Raw genomic sequence first — 19,935 nt, forward strand, 5'->3', positions numbered from 1 at the left:
CTTTAGACAGAAAATAATTTTAACAGAAACACTAATTCGCTTTGATAAGAGAGTGCCCTGTTGTCCAGTGTTTCCAACATGGACAAAACATTGAGTTATTATATTCAGTGAAGCAAGAAATAATGCACAAGGCTGGGCACAGTGGTACATGCCTATAATCCCAGTAACTCAAGAAAGGAAGATCAAAAGTTGGAGGTCAGGGTCAAAATAACCTAGTGAGACCCTGTCTCAAATAAAAAAATAAAAAAGGACCAGGGACGCAGCTCAGAGGTAAAGCACCTCTGAGTTCAATCCCTACTATCAAAAAGAAAGAGAGGAAGACGATGTTCAAATAGTGAGCCCGTGGTAAAACAGTGTTTTCAAGAAATCTTATTAAAGGCATGGGAACAAGAGGAGAAAAATCCAACATTAAAAAAAACACAACAACAACAGATATTTAAACTACTTTCAAGTTTACATTAATGATGTGACATCAGGGGCAACTCTTACGGGATCCCCTCTTGGCCTGTGGGTACTTTGTCTTTCTTCTCACTTGATTAAATCCTACTTTTTAATACTCTTTCTCATCAATGGATTTCATTCTACAAATTCACAAGACAAGAACCCAAAAGGAGGCACTGGGATCTGCTGCAAAACTATAGCAGCAAAGGCTGAAAATCTTGTTTCATCATTGGGGGGGTTCATCCAGGATCCTCCCACAGCATAATCACTGTATGTTTCGTCTCATCACCCATGGACTTCTGCCACCATGGACTTCTGGATTGCCTTGATGTGAAAGACGCCCAAGCTACAAATGGCCTTATGGATAGAATCCAAAACCAAACTCTGCCAGTACACAGGCCTCCAGTACATAGGTCTCCGTACAAGGACCCTGACAACTGTCCCTGTTCAAGGCTCCCGTTCAACTTTAAGTAGCCAGAGATGTCATCTCCCCTTTTCCTAAAGGTAGTTAGGGGCACTTCTTCAGAGGAGGGAATGAATAAGATAGGCTAAGTAATGGACCCCAAATAAGATTTTTAATGTAAAGACCATTTCAGATGTTAACCTGTAGGAACACTCCAAACATTCCAGCCAACTCCTTAATGCCAGGGTGGCAGTTTCTAATGACACTGGTTAGGGAGATGTGTTAATTATTACTAGGTTTATGAAATGTAGGATACCTTTGTAAATCTGGAATTCAACACATCAATGGCATCCACCACAATTTTGCTGAAAAATTCTTTCAGAGCATCCAGGCTGCAGTGCCACAGTAGGGTGAGGAGAGAGCGATCTACAAAAGCTTGCCGAGTAACATTTGAAAGAAGGTCATCCCTCCTGAACATTCTGTATACACTTTCTAGAAGGCCTAACTGTGTGACACATGAATTCCTAAGAAAAAGAAGAGATACAATTACATGAAAACTCATGCTTTGAACAAACAATTTAGGAGATCTACTACATACCGAGCAAACTTCAATGATTATGAATTACAAAAATAACATAAAGTTTATCAGATATGTGAAACTCTTGAATATAACCATCACTTGCACACAAACTCTATTGTTTATTCATCCACAGAGATCTTCAAAATAAAGGCATTCAGGCATTAGGAGGAAGAATTTATTTACTCTTCAAATCTGGTTTTGCTTAAAGAACATCTGGAAGGTTTTGAAAGAATCTCAGGCCTAGAGATGATCACATTTCCAAGATATGAAACTCGAAAGAGGATTTAAATATTTTAGTCTTAAGCTGGGAGTGTAGTTCAGCAGTATAATGCTTGCCTAACACATGCAAGGCCCTGGGCTTGAACCCCAGCGCTGCTAAATAATAACTTAATAAATCAATATTCTAATCTCTCCCTAATGAACCACCATTCCTATTTCCTATGCAGAGCTGTACCCTTCTATTTGATCATTTCTCACCTAAAAAATAAGATATTTGAATTATTGGTTCTAAGACTTTGTCTATAAATTTATAAATTAAGAATGTAGAGTATTAGGACAAAATGATCATTAAAATTCTGACACTCTGAAGTTAGGTATTAACCAGGGCAAAAATATGAGACTAAGACAATTCAGTCACAGAGTTCTAATGTTGTAAGACATTACTAGGTGCCACATGGTTTTTCAATATTCATTTGGGCACTACAATTAATCAAATGTTTAAGAACATAAGAAAATATGTCCTATTAGATACAAATTAAACCCCCTCTCACCTATAAAATTAGAAACAATCCAAATGTTTGACAACATCTTCTACAGAAATAACAGTGGTGAAATGGGCACTTTCATCCATTGCTGGAGAGTATGTGAACAACTTAAGTCCCCAGAGAAGGGATGAGGAGATAGCCAGCAAAATTATAAATGCATTAATCCTTTCCTACATTTAGAAATCTACTTCAAAGGTACAATGGCAAAATACAAAACCACACAGATGCACCACTTTTCCTGTGGCATTATTTGGAATAACAAAAGACTGAATAAAAATCCATTAGTGGGCTGGGGATGTGGCTCAAGCGGTAGCACGCTCACCTGGCATGCGTGCAGCCCGGGTTCGATCCTCAGCACCACATACAAACAAAGATATTGTGCCTGCCGATAACTAAATAAAATAAATAAAAAACTATATATTAAAAAAAAAAAAGTCCATTAGTAGGGAGCTTCAAAATACTATGATACTTCTACACAATGAAAAATTTTATACTTGTTTAAATAAAAAGTAATGGAGATTCTGTGTTAATTAATGTAGAGTGATCAGAAAAAGATATCAAGTGAAGGAAAAAAGAAGGTGATAAGGCAGAAGTGGACTAGGAGAGGATATATGGTGAATTAATTATAATTAAAAGGAAAATTTTAAATTTCAATCAGCTATTGTTATTCTTACTAGTAATATTTGTATTGTTACTTTTGAAAGTATTTGGGGTATGCAGTACGACTAAATAATTATAATTTTTTGGAAAAAAACTTTTTTGTAAAGAAAAAACAGTAAGATCTACATTGTAAGGGAATAAGAGAACAAGAAGTTTAATTTAAATCCTACGTTAAATTTGAAAGGGAGATAAAAATAGGGAAAAGTAAAAAAGGGTAAAACTTTAAAAATCTCATAAACAGAAAAAGAATTAAGAAAAAACAAAATAAAACAAGAAAAGTTTTAATAGTAAAATATTTGGCTCCATTATATTGCTTTTTCTTGCTTGAGTGCACTGGCTAGAAACTCTAGCATTATGCTGAATAAAGGAGAAAGGGCACACACTATTGCCTTGTCCCTACTCTTAAGAGGAAAGCATTCAGGCTTTCACTATTAAATATTTTATTCACTGTTGGTTTTGCATAGATGACCGTTTTCAATTTTGTCACAAATGGTACAACATCTGGTCAAAAAATTTTTCTGTATCTACAGAAATGATGATGTGGTTTTGACACCTTATTCTAGCAATATGGTTTATGACATTAATCAATTTCCAGAGGTTAATCCAGCTTTGTACCCCTATAATAAATTCCAATTTGTTATGAGATATATATATATATATATTAATTTTTAATATCTTTATTCTATGTATTCATTTGTATGTGCTGTTGAGGATCGAACCCAGGGCCTCATATGTGCTAGGCAAGCACTCTACCACTAAGCTATAGGCCGGGTCCCTGATATATATATATCTTTTTCACACGTTGTTAGATTCAGCTTGCCAAGGCATTTTTGAGGATTTTTATGTCTATGTTCATAAGAGATACTGTTCTATTATTTTCTTGTGTTGTCTCTTTCTGGTTTTGGTATCAGGGTGCTATAAGCCTCTTAGAAGGAGCCAAAACGTGTTCCTCCTTCCTCTATTTTCTGAGAAATTCATAAAGTATTAGTAGGATTTCCTCATTAAATATTTGATAAAATTCACTAGTAAATGTTGGGTCTTATTAAATATTTTATTTAATATGTTTTCTTTTGTGAAAACATTTTTAATTACTAATTTATTTACTTGGTAGAGGGTCATTCAGATTTTTAAAATTTCTTCTTGAATCAGTTTTGGTAACTAGTGACTCTAAGAATTTGTCTGTTTCAATTAAATTGCTAAATTTTTTGGCATAAGGCTGTGAATAATATTGTATTATAATCTTTCTAGTTTTGGAGAAGTCAGTAGTTTATGCCTCCTCTTTTATTCTAGATTATCACAAACTATTATTTTTCCCTTTAGTTTTGTCTCACAGTTTCTCAACGTCATTTACATTTTGAAAAAACAATTTTTGGTTTCATTGATTTTTCTTCACCACTTTCCGGGTACCCATTTCATTAATTTTCATTCTAATCTTTATTATTCACTTCCTTCAGCTTGCCATTGGTTTAGTTTACTTTTTCTACATTTCAAGGTAGAAAATTAACACTATTGACTTGAGATCTTTCTTATTTTCCAAAACAGGCATTAAAAGGTATAATTTTACCTCTATCTACTATTTTAGCTGCAACTTACACATCTTATTTTACTTCAATCAACATCCTATCTGACTTCCCTTGCAGTGTCTTCTTTGACTCAGGATTATTTAGAAATGTGCTATTAATTAGCTGGTTATTCAGAAATATTTTCAGTTTCTCCAAATTTCCTTCTGCTTTTGATTTCTAATTTAACGTCATTGTGGCCAGAGCTTTGGATGCTTTTCATCTTTTCAAATTTATTAAGACTTGCTTCACAGCTTAGCATATAGTCTATGCTGAAGAATGTTCTGTGTATATGCAAAATGAATGCTGTATTCTGCTGTTGTGCATAATGTTGACTAATTATGATTTTTTTAATGTCAATGGATGAACCTCAAAAACTTTATGCTGAACAAAGAAACCAGACATAAGAGATTACATGATTCCCTTTCTATGAAATGTTTCAAAAAGGCAAATTTATAAAGACAGAAATAGGTTAACAGTTGCTTGGGCTGGGGCTGGGAATGGGAGTCAATTGTTAAAGTTCAAACAGGAGTTCATTAGAACATAAAATGTTGCCATGTGCTGGGTGTGGTAGCGGCACATCTGTAATCCTAGTGACTTAGGAGGCTAAGGCAGAAATATTGCAAGTTTGAGACCAGGCTCAGCAATTTAACAAGACCCTGTCTCAAAATAAAAACCAAAAAGGGTTGGGGATGTAGCTTACTGGTAGATTTCCTAGGTTCAATCCCCAGTACTAAAAGGAAAATTTTAAAAGTTCCAAAGTAATGGTGATGATTGTTCCATCCTAAAGTTTGGGAAAGTTCTTAAAGATTACTAAACTGTATCCTTAAAATGAGTGAATTCTATGATATTTAAAATATAACTATGAAATAAATTTACATGGATATTTATAAATTCAATATAATCTACAGCCATACCACCCTGAACACATCCAATCTCCTCTGATCTTGGAAGCTAAGCAGGGTCAGGCCTCGTTAGTACTTAGATGGGAGAAAAATTCAGTATAAATAAATGCCACTTTTCAAAAAATTCATTGAAGTTTACAACTCGAAGTAGCCATGGCATCAAGCTCTTAATCTGAAAATCAAATATGTCCCATCTTTCCCACTGTATTTTTCTAAAGTAGTAAGTTATATTTTAGGCATCCATACTGTCCTATTAACAAGGATAAGTTCACCATCACAATGTAATGGTGCTAAACTGAGAAGGGAAAAAAGAATTGGAAAAATGGCTATTTGCCACTCCTAATTAAATAACTGATTCAGGGCAACTAACAGAAATGGATGATAAAACCATTAGGGAAATGCTCTGTAAACAGGGCTGGTCAATCTTGGCATCACTAAAAGTAGGACAACCAGACACTAGGTGTCTCCTATTGCCATGAATATGAAACACTGAACATCTACTACATGCAGTCTTGTCAAAAATTAAACCTGTCATCTAAAAATATTTTTATTTTTTATTTTCTGATCATTATACATTTGATCTCTATTCCTTGTTTTATTTCTATTGCATAAGAGCATCACTAATACAAGGTTGAGAGAGGCATAAGGGTGAACACATTGTTTAGTAAATATCAGTTTTTCTTTTATTTGAAGATCAAGGAAAACCCTTGATCTTCTAGATTTGTTATTAATGGAGGTTGAATTTTATTAAGTGATACCTAGACATATGTTAAGATAATAAAATTTTTCCCTTATTCTTTTAATGTCAATTGATTTCTGAATGTTAAACTTTGCAATACTGAGACAAATTTAAATTATACATAAAAGCAATGAACCTGAATCTAATTGTGCTTTTACATATAACTTTCAGTTTATAGGAACACAAGTATTGGAGGAACAACTTAAGTGAAAAGGACAAGCAAAAAAATCAGATAAATCCAGAATTAAAATACTCTACAGAACAAGTGCAGGCTTCTTCAATAACCAAAGAAAAATGAATGAATATGGGAGAATGCTCTAAATTAAGGCAGACTTATGAGACATGCCATGAATGAGCCTTGTCTTGATCAAAATTCCATTATCCAACATGCGAGAGCACTTGAGACTCTTGGGAAAATCAGAATATGAAATTACTGATAATTTTGTTCAGTTGATAATGAAGCTAAAGTTATTCAAGAAAACAGCATATTTTGGAGATACATACAGAAGGCTGTAGAGGTAAAATAACAAGGCATCAGAGATTTGCTTTTAATCAGAGTAACATACAAAGAGAAAAGACAAAGGGGAAAATGAAACAGGAAAATGCTGACATTTCTTCCATCTGGAGCCTCATTTGTGCTCTAGCTCCGAGTATATTTGAAAAGTTTCACAATAAAAAGTTAATTTTGAAGAAGACAAAGTAAGACAGAATAGAGTTTTGAGAGTTGAGTGCAAATGCCACTCATTTTTTTTTTTTTTTTTTTTTTTTAAACAGTGAAGAGAGTTACTCCAGAAATAACATGTGTATGAATCCAGATTAGGATGACTTACCTTCTGGCAATCCTTTTGAAAGTAGCTTGAAATAATTCTTCCATAACATGCTGCTGTTCTCGACAAAGAATATCTGTCATCAACTGTAACAATATAGGGCTTTGGGATAATTCCAATGCATCTAGAAACTAGAAAAAAATATATTAGGATCATTAAAATTTTGTAGGGTTTTATTTTGCTTTTAATTGTTCTAATTTAAAAATAGAAAACAGAACAAAATTTCAGACATAATTTTAAAATGTTAAGATTTTTATCATTTTTTTCCGGAAACAGTGAATGCCTGAATTATGACAATGTTCATTAAGTACTGGAGTTTTTATTCTTTTTAGGTTTTGCAGATGTTTTTGAGATATAGTTGATATATCTGATATATTTGAGATATAGTTGTCTCATTTCCTTTCCCTTTCCACAGGTTCTAAAATTCCATGGGGTGTGCCCTCTCCAGAATCTTCTGCTCTCACCAGGCAAGCACTATTGGTCCTCTTACTCAAGAAACACACTTATTTTCCCCACACTTCTTTAATATCATTATTGTTATTGTTGTTATTTTGGTATCAGGGATTAAACCCAGGGACACTTAACACTGAGCCATATCCCCTGCCATTTTTTATATTTTATTTAGAAAAGGGTCTTGCTGAGTTGCTTAGAGCCTCAATAAGTTGCTGAGGCTAGCTTTGAACTTACAATCTTCCTGCTTCAGCCTCCAGAGCCACTGGGATTACAGGTGTGTGCCACCAAGCCCAGCTTTCCCCACCATTCTTATTACAGGGCAGAGGTCCTTCTTCAGGATCCCATTCTCTGTCTCAATGTCTTTTTGTTCCACTTTCTAGACAATACTCTCAATTTTATCTTCAGAAGATAACAGGAAGGTTTTAATTTAAATTTTGCTTTTACATATTTAATTCCCACAGCCCCCATTTTTCCTATTTCATGGACACAGTGCCTTCCTTCATTTCTCAATCTATTCTTACACATTCTTTCTTCTTCCCTCCTTTGGTTGACTCCATTCCCTCTGACCTCCATTTTCCTGTTGGTCTGCATCTTTCTTTTGTAAGGGGGAGTGGGGGCGGTGTGAGTGCTGTGAACTGAACCCAGGACCTCACACATGTTAGAAAAACATTCTACCACTGGGCTACATCCCCAGCCCAAAGCAGTTTGATCACTTATTTATTCTGAGATACAGCTGTCTCATTTCCCAGTTTGGCCTTGAACTTCTGGACTCAAGCAATCTCCCAGCTAGGACTGGTGGACCACTTACTTGCCTAGCATGGGAAAAGCCTGGGGTTCAATCACCCAAACCACAAAAATAAAAACAAAACCAAAAAAATCCTACTGTGACTACAAGCAGGAAAACCGGTTGTCACCACACCCCTGGTTTGTATCTTTTTTTGTGGGGGGGGGGAGAAGCTTTCTTTATTCATTCATGTTCATTGTTGTTTTTGTATTGCATTTACATTAAAAAAAATACTAAGGATCAACTTAGAATCTTTGTGAATGCTAAAATCATGAGCTAACAGATTATTTGGAGAACAGAATATTTACATAATACCAATATAACCAGACTGAGGTCACTATCATGGGGCAACTAATATCATTTGCCACTTGCTGTGCTACTGTTGCCAAGAAGGTTAACCTGAATCTCCTGACCAAGCTTTAAATCTAACTTTCCATTTAGAGGAAAGTAAAGGATAAATAGACAAGTCAGACAAATAGGGAAAAATATCCAAAAAAAGGTCTCTGGTTCTTTCAAAAATGGAATGTCCTGGTGTCATCAATTTGTGACCCCAAAGCCGAGGTCCTTTTTCCCTCTTTGAATTGTAGAACCAGTAACAAAATAAAGCATGAATAGAGCAGTAAAGGATACTTTTATTTCCGGCAAAGAATAGGAAAGGTGGGAGATAAACTCACAAATCAACTTCCCACCCACTGGACAAGAGAACCAAAGAAGTGTGGAGTCTAGAGGAAGTTGTGGTGCCTTTTACAGCCAGTCCTGAACCCTACAGCAGCCTTCCCTCCATGGCATTCTTTACAAGAACATCCTTAAGTCCAACTCAGGCCCAGTGGGAGAATATTTTTTAGCTTCTTTTGGTATAATTGCTCATAATTTACATATCATTACACATTCCATTTTTATGCATTAAATATTTCACAATTTGATAGTGGGGGGGAAACGAATTACAGCGGATTCAGCTATTTACCTGCCTGTGCAGCCAGCCAGAAAATTAATTAAAATGAATTCTTAAGGAATTCTTCTCTAATTCTAGATATTTCACTTACTTCTTTTCATCAAGAAATTAAACAAAATAAAAATGTTTAAATTTTGGTACTACTAATACTAACCTTTTTCATGCAATCCACATAATTATTGTACCTCAGAGTTCCCGGGGAAAATTCATTAGAGTTCATGGGGAAATTAGAAACAATGAGCATTTCTAGAACATGCTTAAGGTTCTCCAGACTGTCTCCAGTCAGGCTGGTAAAGAATGGAAGAAGAATTACAGCTTGGCCCTATGGAAAAACATAGACATATGCATCATGCTAACTGTGATTTACAAATCCTACAGATTAAATAAAAATACTGCTTTCTAAATAAAACACTATGTGGATTCAAGAATGACTTCGGAGTAACTTCTGGATTACATTGAAAATCAACCTGAATACAATTCTGTAACCTGACTTCCACTCCAGAGATGAGTGGGATGACTTAGAGCTATATGCATACACATACATAAAATACTGTGTGCTGGCTCTGGAGGCATTTTCTCCTTCTACAAATAAAAACGCTAACAGAAATGTAATAGATGAGTTTCATATGGAAAAAAATGACCTATGAGGTAATTTATAACTTACCCATTGCATAACTACCTGAGAACCTCATACTGAGCTTCATTTTAGAGCTTAAAACATTATAAAACTTTAAAATTAGCAACCTTAAAATTATAGTATTTATTAAATTATTGACCCCCAAATTGAGATTTTGTTTAATGGTAAAAAGATTACATAATAAATATAGCAAATCTAAAAAGCTAATTTAAATCATATGTGCAAAGACAAATGTAAATTCTCCTAAGTATGACAATCTTCATGATTATACTTTAAAAGAAATGCTCTCATTTCTTGGAGAGACATACTGAAGCCCATGCAGATTAAATGTACCAAATCCTGGGAGTGTCCTTCAAGAGGAAAGGGGCTGCATAGTTGAAACAAACCTGCCCCACAAACTGAGTTAATAAAATTGATGATAAGTACATAGAGACTTATTGTGCTAGTCTATTTTTGGATGTTTGAAATTTCCCACAAAAAATAAAAAGCATGATAAATATGCAAACATATAAAAGTCTGAAAGAAGAATATAATCTGGGAAAAAATATTTTCCAATCATTTACCTTCAAGTGCAGACCCAACTCTGAATCAGCAAGGAGACTAGTATATGTTGTAAAGACTTCAGGGAATGAGTTATGATTTGTATTAAAAGAGACAGATGAATCAATCTAAAAGAACGGAAAGAAAAATATGACACATTTCTTTTTATATCTCTATTTTCTTTAACACGTTTTCCAAATGCTTAAATTTCAGAAATAAACTGCGAATCTGTTCTTGGGCTTCAACAATACTTCAACAATCTTATTTTGAAATATTTTAATGTTATCTGCTAAGATAAAGTATGTAAAGGTACAACAAAAAGATAATACAAGAAATGATAAGCATAATAAATAATGAAATAAAATAATGGAAAAAGTAAAAAAATGTAATCAGTAATTACCCCTCCCCAATGATTTTTATTGATCAAACCAATGAGCCTTTAAAGCTACTTCCATTAAATTTTTAAAGATACAGCCTTATGGTTTCAAAACGCGAACCAGAAATACCTGTAAAACTTTTGTCAGTAAGGCCAGTACTGCCATTTTACTTTCTGGAGCAGAATCCTTGGCCCACCATGAATCACACTTCCTCCAGTTCTGCAGAATTGTAGTCGCAAGCTTCAGTCCTTGGTGTTTCTGAATGGCTCGATCCCTAAAGCTCTGATCTAACATACCATTCAAAACAGCACTCACCTGAAATAATTTTGTAATGAATGAGAAAAAATTTTCACTATTGAGAATGACAGATATTAAACAAAATTTACTTTGATTTCAAAGCTATTCTTAGGCAACAGAAACGCTATTTCTATAATAGACGTTTACTTCAAGCCCTTTTAATTTTCAAACAGTATTTTACTACATAAATTCTTTCCCACATAAAGAAGAGTATGGCCTTATTGATGTCATTGTGCTCCTCCTGCCACTCTTGGTGCTCTTAGTTTGGGGCATTTTTGATCCAACTCCAGTTGGAAGAGGAAGGAGCTCTTTTCTTTTTCAGTAGCAATGCTTGTTTCAGGAACACTGTATCTTCTCTTACCTCATGGAGGTTTTTCCTTCTTTTTACATTTCCATCACTAAAGAACCTCTGCTACACATTGCTTTTTTCCTGCTGCAATTTTTAGTATCATTCTCTCCAGGTCTTGGCTTCTTAGCTATTGGCTCACGTTTCAGAACTGACTGTAAGTGCTGTGCAGGGGCAGAGATCACATGCTGTGAGGGTCACAGTTGTCATTAGTTGGCAATGACAACTGAATCTTTATTTTCTCCTAGGCCTGTCAGAATATTCTGAGGGTAAGCACCTAGTTGACAGTATCCCAGACTCAAATTGGAAGGTAAGGATGAAATGCCTCCCTCTAGGACTAGAATTTGGGTAAGCTTTCAACTTTGTCTGTTTTCATGATGGAATCTTCACACTCAATTACGCAGAATCCTGGGCCAAGATACTCATGTCCCTAGAAATCATCACCTTCAGTCTTCTTCCTGGTAGCAGGAATGGGCCCTGATGACTGGAGGCTGACTTTGCACCAGGCCTCCCTCCTCAGACTCTCTTCCATACTCCACCCAGCACACTGGTCATCCCACCCTCCTGCTGCTGTCATAGAACAGCTATTGGGCAGGCATGATGGCCCAAGTCTGTAATTCCAGGGACTCAGGAGGCTGACACAGGAGAATTGCCAGGTTCAGGCAAGCCTCAGCAACTGAGTGAGATGCTCAGAAACTTAACAAAACCCTGTCTCAAAATAAAAACAACAGGAGAGGGAAGATGACAGAGTAAAGAAAGGAAGCACAGCTGAGCAGTCTCTCGGCACCAGACTTATACAATAGGAAGGCAATGAGTAAAAAAAGGAATGTCATTGAAACACAATACTGAACTGTAGTTAAAAAAAGAAAATAAAAATTCACCTAGGAACAGAAAGTCAGTAACTTCAGCATAAGAAATAATACCTTAGAGGCTGGGGTTGTAGCTCAGGGGTAGAGCGCTTGCCCAGCACATGTGTGAGGCACTGGGTTCAATCATCAGCACAACATAAAAATAAATATAAAATAAAGGTACTGTGTCCATCTACAAATTAAAACAATACCTTAGATACACATCAGCTCTGGTTGCCATCAGAACAGAGCAAGGAATGTGGACAAAGAGATGTGTGGCCAGCAAATAAAGAAATTAAAAAATATAGAAAAACTGACTTAGGAAAACCTGGGTTTACAGAAAAAGGCAGATTTTAATGGGCATAGTTGATGAGGTAAGCACCTCAGTGAAAGAAAATTCTAAGCAGTCTGCGGGGTGAAAGGATTCCAGTGTGTGGGGGGCTGTTGGTGAGCCCTCCAGGAGTGTAGCACTCCAGGGCAGATACCCAGACTGTACTAGTCATCAGCACTTCCCAATCAATCCCACCCAATACTGGGAGATTAGAAGCTGAGAGTTACTACACCCTGCTAGCAGCTACACGAGGAGCACAAGGACAGTGACCAAAAATACAGAGCCAAAAAAATAAAGTCTGAAAATCCATTCCTACCAGCAGATTTAACTACCACAGTGGAAAACAAGCCTTTTATCTCTCATTAAGATTTTCTTTTTTATTCCATATTCCCCTTTTTTAGCTTTATTATATTTTAACATTTTTTCGACTTTTTCAAACATCATTTTACCATACTGTATTACTCTTCACTTTTTTCCTTTTCATTATATATGATTTTTTGTATATGTGAGAGCATTATATGCTCTCACTGTACAAATAACTGTTTGAGTATATATTTATATGTATACACACACACACACACACACACATATATACACTAATAACTTACACATTGATAGCTCTCTGTCTTGAATATATTCATTATTTAGTTTTCATTAAACTTAGGTACGTTACAATTATATAAGAATTTGTGTTGTTTTAATTTCACATGGGCTTATTCTCTTTTTTTTGGTACTGGAGATTGAACTTAACCACTGAGCCACTTTTTATGTTTTTGATTTTGAAACAGGGCCTCACTAAGTTGCTAAAGCTGGCTCTGAACTTATGATACTCCTGCCTCAGCCTCCCAAGCTGCTGGAATTCCAGGCATGTGCCACTATACCCAGCATTGGCTGGTTCTTTTACACCTACATCCTAGCTCCCCTTCTTCACTCTCTTCCCCCAGTAACAGCCAAAATCTCCTATTCCCTCCTCTTCTCTTTTTTTCAATATATTCAGTTAACTTATCATTCCTTCTTTACAGCTGACATCTGCTCCCTACTACTTCTCTCCTCTGATCACGTTTTCAAACACTTCAAACTTTTTCTTGCCTACTCTATTTTCTCTTAAGAAACTGTAAGTCCACTAATTATTAGAAATTATACAGACTATGTAACTCCTACCCCATTCGAACTGTTGTAATTATTAAAGTATAGGACAACATAGTAGTCACCTACTGTCAAATGCCTGATCTAGTTCAGTTTTTTATTGTAGGTATTATTGTTAAAAACTGACCCCACCATTCCTATATAGGTGTCAAAGTACACACTAGGCATTTATATTAAGGCTATATATTCATTGCTAACATTAGTTCCATTCCTGATTCTCGCTCCCTCTAAAAGGACTTGGAAAGATCACAGAGTAGAGATCTTACAGGTGAGAAATACATCTCAACCAAGCAGTAGTGAATACCACCCTGCATACAATATACCCCTACTTGAGCCCTAATGTTACTTCAACTCAGAGAACTGAGGAGACAAAAACCCAAACCAATAAGAAGGATGCAAGGAGGAATAATCAGAAAGGAACCTCAACTCCCACCCCTTGGAACGTCTACTTATACATCAAAAACAGAGAAAAGTCCCCGAACAAATAAGATAATTGGATACAAGTAAAAAAGAAGAAGGGGAACCCAATTAGTGCACAAGTCTAAGACCTCAGGCAAACAAATCTCTCCCCCAAATTCATAATCCCCCAAAAAAGGATTCTACTGATATTGATAGACAAAATCCCAGAGAAATATTATAAAAAACTGATTATTGAAATGTTCAGTAAACTAAAGGAAGATCTAAGTAATGAATTGAGAGCAAATGCAGAAGATGAAAGACCATTTCAATAAAGAAACAGATACAGTGAAAAGGAATCAATCAGAACTCCTGGAAATGAAAGACACAATCAAAGAAATTAAAAATGCACTTGAAAGCATCACTAACAGATTGGATTGCATAGAAAATGGACCTATTCAAATGAGAAGCTCTCTATTGACATATCATAATCAAAATGTCTATCATAGAAAATAAAAGAAAAAAATACTACAAGCTGTGAGAGAAACAGGTCACATTTAGAGGCCAACCTATAAGGCTCACTTCTGATTTCTCAATTCAGACCCTAAGATCAAGAAGGGCCTGGAATGAAGTAGTTCAAGCTCTAAAAGAAAACAACTGCCAGCCAAGGTTACTTTACTCAGCAAAGCTCAGTTTCAAAATAGAGGGGGAAATTAAAACTTTCCATAACAAGAAAATACTAAAAGAATTAATGATCACCATGCCAATACAACAAAGAATACTCAAAGATATACTGCACACAGGGGGACTCAAAAACAAATTGCAAAGTTCCCAAACAGAGAAAGATCAATAGAAGAGTAATCCACTAAATGAGAAGCAAAGCAATATTAAATATAACAAAACATGAAAATGACAGGAAACCACGAACACCATTTCCACACTGATGCTGAAAGCTAATGGTCTCAACTGCCCAATTAAAAGACACAGATTAGCAGAATGGATCAAAGAATAAGATAAAACTATATGTTGTCTATAAAAGACTTGTTTTACAGGTAAAGACACCCACAAGCTGAAGGTAAAAGTATGAAAAAAAAATATCCCAGGCATACGACCCTCAAAACAAGCAGGAATAGATACTCTCATATCTCACAGAGCAGATTTCAAACAAAAATTAATCAGAATAGACAAAGAAGAGCTGGTGTGGTGGTGTACACCTATAATCTGTACACCTGTAATCCCAGTAATTTGGGAGTCTGAGGCAGAAGGATAGTGAGTTCAAACTCAGCTTTAGCAATTTAAGCAAGGATCTACACAACTTAATGAAACCCTGTCTCTAAATAAAATATTTATTTTATTTATTTATGTGCTACAGATGTGTCTCAGTGGTTAAGTGGCCCGGAGTTCAATCACTGGTACCAAAAAAAGAGAGACACACACACAAACAAGGCCACTGCATCCTGGTAAAGGGAACAATCCAATAAGAAGATATAACAATAGTAAATATTTATGCTGCAAGTGTCAGCACATCCAATTACATTTAAAAAATAAATAAATAAAACTCTTCACAGCCTTTGTCACCCTGGAAGTCTTTTCTCTGTATCCTTCAAGACAACATTATTATTATTTTTAATCCTGTTTTATTAATTTAGTGTGATAGGGAAGGAAAAAGATAAACGTGTATGTTTTTATTCATCATTTTCATCAGAAGCCTAAACAGTTTAAAAGCTCAAAATGTTAAATTTCCTGATATATCCACTATCATTTTATTTCTAACTTTAATGAATACAAATTCATGGCTGGAGATATAGTTCACTGGTAGATCATTTGCCTAGGAAGCATAAGGCTTTGTGTTCAATCCTCTACACATAAATAAATAAATTAATTAATAATAAATAAATACATAGATAGATAGATAGATAGATAAATGCTAGTAGCATCTCACAAAATAATCCCTTGACAACAGGAAAGCACTGTTTGGAATAAGAGGGTTCAACTTTGCAGCCTCCCCCTTAAAATTATCCTACCAACATGTTTTCTGTCTGCAGGGAGGTTACATTTCAAAATTTCAGAAGTTTAACAAATCAAAGTCAAAGATTTATTAAATATTGATCTCTGAAGAATCAATATGAAAAGGCAAAGACACATATAGCAAGTATATGCAGGAAATGACTTGGCACTGATGGCATGAGAAACCTTTAGCAGTGTGGAAGATCAATTCATGGGAGCAAGAGCAGTTACAGCCTTGTAGGTTAGGTGTGAATGCTCCATTGCTGAAATCAGAATTTCTCTGCTTCTGCTGGCATGTGGGAACTGCATAAGCTGTAGGCCTCGGCAGTCAAGAAAGCCCATTTTATGTTAGCAGCTAATCAAGACAGGGATATCTGCCAGGATTGTAACTGGCAAAACCAAATTCTTCTCCACTACTATCAAGTGATTTGCTGCAGCTTTTAAGTGGGCTATGCCTGCTGGTGTCACAGCAGACCCCAGCAGTTCACCACTAATTTCTTCCTTCTGGGTTCTTGTCTCATGAATTTGAAGGATGAAATCCATAGACGAGAAAGAGTGTAAAAGAGTAGCATTTATTAAAGTGGAAAGACAAGAACTGTCACAGGGCAAGAGGGATTGCAGCTTGAGGGAGCTAGTCCATAGTTTATATAGCTCTCAGGCCAATGTTATTGGTTCAAACTTATGCTAATGAGATTTTGAAAAAGTACCAATGTTATTGGTCCAGATTTATGTTAATTAGATCTTGGAAAGTATCAATGCTATTGGTTAGCTCTTCAGTTAACTTTCCTGCAATTTCCATCTGATCTGCCCCCATTTCTGTTTTCCTATTTGCTCACCTGGCCTGGGGGCAGGCCACAGTGAGGCAACAGGTTGGCACACCGTGGTGGGCCCCTGCACTGACAAGGTAGGCCCACTGCAGCCATAGCCTGGGCTTGCTACTCAGGGACAAAGGCTTGGATTCATTATGACATCTTGGCAAAAGTCCTGTACTATAAGGTTTGCCTTATGATATTAGTCCTAGGAACTTTAGAGGCATGAGGGAATGAAAAAAATCATGAATATTTCAAAAACCATTTACATTTATTAACTATTGATAAAGATGGTGTTTTGTTTTGGGAGGTTTTCTTTTGAAATATTAACAAAAACTTTTAATCCTCCAGGAAGAAATCTTATCTTGTTTTGAAAAATCATTTCAGAAATATGGCTGTTTTTATAAGCATAATTACATAAGAAAATATTTAAAGAAAAGTTTTCTTACCATTTTGGGATTGTTCACTGATGATTTCATGAGCTCTGATACAGCAAGGTCTATATTTTTCAACAGCTCAGCATTGATTGTTTCTGAGAACAAGCTATAGAAATACTCCCCATGGGAGAACCTAATGATGCTTTTCTCTGAGTTACCCAAGGATGGCATGAACAGCAGTGCTTCGTTCAAGAGCAGACTCACCAGGCGCTCACACTGTGAGGAAGATAGAAGAAGACCGTTGCATGGGCCTATCTTCATGTTACAGAAAAGATTCTAGGGTAGAGTTCTAAAGGGAACTTGATATGTGAAGCCTGGGTTAAAGTTTTATTTGTACATACTTCAATTAGCTTCCATTTTCTTTTAAATTTTTTTTTGTAGTTATAAACGGACAGAATGCCTTTATTTTATTTGTTTATTTTTATGTGGTGCTGAGGATCGAACCCAGTGCCTCACACATGCTAGATCAGTACTCTGCACACTGAGCCCCAGCCCCAGCTCTAGCTTCCATTTTCTAGGTTTCACTTTAGGGAAAAAAAATCCCTGAATGATGTTGTTTCCAAATTTCTAGAAAATCTTGCTGTTGCTTGGATTGTATTTTTAGGGCAAGTATTGTTAAACAATTTAAATGTAATTTTCTATACCAAGAGGACGAAGGATCAAGGAAGAAGTCCCTGCAATGGGAAAAGGGACAATGGAAAATGTAATGGAGCAAACACACAGGATTAGCTGCAGACCTCAGCTACAGCAGACTTAAGACTAGCCCTATTCAGTTCAAAGAGTCTTTAAGGCTCTTTAAGTCACGAAATGTTCTTTGCCTAAAGTTCTTTGGAAAACATGACAAACTTTCAATTTAAAACTATTGATCCTTTATTTAAAAAAAAGTGTTAAGAAAACAGTCTTTATAAAGAAAGTTCATTGTAAATCAATTATAATACCTGTCCAGCGTCCAGTTAAGATCTTCCCTAACTAAATTATACTTTTTCTAGAAACACACTGCTAGTGAGTTACACACATCCATCATGAAGAAAGCACAACATACAAGTGTTTTTCCTACCTGTCCTCCAAAAGCAAAGGCCAACTCCAGGAGTTCACTGGCCAGGTGCTTACAGCTAGGGTCCAATGATGGCAGACACTGTTCCTCTCCAGGTGCAATCCCTTTATAAACCAGGAAGAGAAGTCTTGTGCCAACAGAATGATGTGAGGCTATAGACTAAAATAAAATTAACATATTCAATAGAAAAACACAATTTCACTTCTCTCATTAGGTAAAAAAATCTATGTTAGCTGACACTGACAAATGCCTTCCAAGGTTCAGGACATTCTCAACTCAAACTTTGCTTTCTATGCTACTTTTTTTTTAAAATTTGTATTGTCTTGCCACATAGGTGTAATAGCAGTTGGTTCCTAAAGATTTTTAAAAGGCTGCTCTGAAAATTTTCAACTATTTTTTTTTTTAAGAGACAGTGAGAGAGAGAGAGAGAGAGAGAGAGAATTTTTTTTAATATTTATTTTTTAGTCTCGGCGTACACAACATCTTTGTTTGTATGTGGTGCTGAGGATCGAACCCGGGCCGCACGCATGCCAGGCGAGCGCGCTACCGCTTGAGCCACATCCCCAGCCCAATTTTCAACTATTATTTATTTCACTTTCATTTCATATTTACTTTCATTTTATATTGCAGATAAAACCTACATTTCTAAAGCAAGTATTTCTGAAATTCCTATTTTAGCATGTCCTATAAAATAAGATATTTTACAAAGAATATGAATATACAGACCAGATGGCATAGTCAAACTAAAAGAAACATGAAAACAAATTGATTATGGTTACCTGAGTTGGTGATATAATGTGCAAACAGCCAGCTCTGTGAAGCTGTTTACAGGCTGACACGACAGAAGTCAGCTTGGTCCTCTCCAAGTGAGTGTCAGGGCTATACAAGTCAATGGCACAAAGCTCCTCAATGCTGCCCATGTGAGGGAAACCGGAAGAAAATGAAGTGAATTCTAATTTTGTTATCAGGATACACTGAGAACATGTAAGTTGTATTAAATTCACTAATTACCTAGCTCTCAAATTCATTAACATAGCCCTGGAAAGCAAGCAGGCAACCCCAGACAAGGCTCATGCACCTGCCGCTCCCTCACTCTAGGTGCAGGGAAAGCATTTCCTAAATGCACGATTTCCACACCAATGATGTCAAGACCTTTCCTGGAGAAAACAGGAGCTACAGCAGCTGTGAGCACATGCAAAGCTGCCAGGAGTACTGCAATGCACTGAGACTTTAAATTCCATAAGACAACACTGAGTGTGACTTGAGTACCCACCTCTGTACTGTTAGATTTTCCTTCAGGCAAGTCTCCAGGATGTCTTTGTATGGGGACTTCTTTAGTGCTTTCATCAAGTTCACACAAACACTGGGAAGATGATCCATGACCTGGACATCGCCAATATTGAAACCTATGCTCATGGGCTCACACAGTGTTTTCACCAAGAGGTTTATAAGGCCTTTGTTACACAAATCCTTCTCCAAGAGCTGTAAAAGATGGTTCAAATAAAATTACTTCTATCAGTCAACAACTATTTTTCACCACAATCTAAGGTTTGTGAGGTTGAGAATTTTTGCATCACTGGAGCCATGGTCCAGCAAACTTTGTGGGCCATGCAGTATTTGCTGCAATTCCTTAATCCATTCTA

At 36.0% G+C, this 19,935-nt stretch overlaps 1 protein-coding gene across 1 annotated transcript in view; it reads right to left on the reverse strand.

Annotated features, from left to right (window-relative positions):
* Nucleotides 1-19,935, reverse strand: part of Prkdc (protein kinase, DNA-activated, catalytic subunit) — a 162,682-nt gene that overhangs the window by 83,234 nt on the left and 59,513 nt on the right. Inside the window, exons 33-41 of the mRNA XM_076836401.1 lie at nt 19,566-19,774; nt 19,072-19,204; nt 18,296-18,451; nt 17,251-17,454; nt 10,751-10,936; nt 10,268-10,372; nt 9,222-9,389; nt 6,882-7,009; nt 1,161-1,368 (exon numbers count right to left, since the gene is read on the reverse strand). Coding sequence (XP_076692516.1) covers nt 1,161-1,368; nt 6,882-7,009; nt 9,222-9,389; nt 10,268-10,372; nt 10,751-10,936; nt 17,251-17,454; nt 18,296-18,451; nt 19,072-19,204; nt 19,566-19,774 — 1,497 coding nt within the window. The remainder of the gene's footprint in view (nt 1-1,160; nt 1,369-6,881; nt 7,010-9,221; nt 9,390-10,267; nt 10,373-10,750; nt 10,937-17,250; nt 17,455-18,295; nt 18,452-19,071; nt 19,205-19,565; nt 19,775-19,935) is intronic.

This window comes from Callospermophilus lateralis, chromosome 16 (assembly GCF_048772815.1).
Source record: "Callospermophilus lateralis isolate mCalLat2 chromosome 16, mCalLat2.hap1, whole genome shotgun sequence".
NCBI lineage: Eukaryota > Metazoa > Chordata > Mammalia > Rodentia > Sciuridae > Callospermophilus > Callospermophilus lateralis.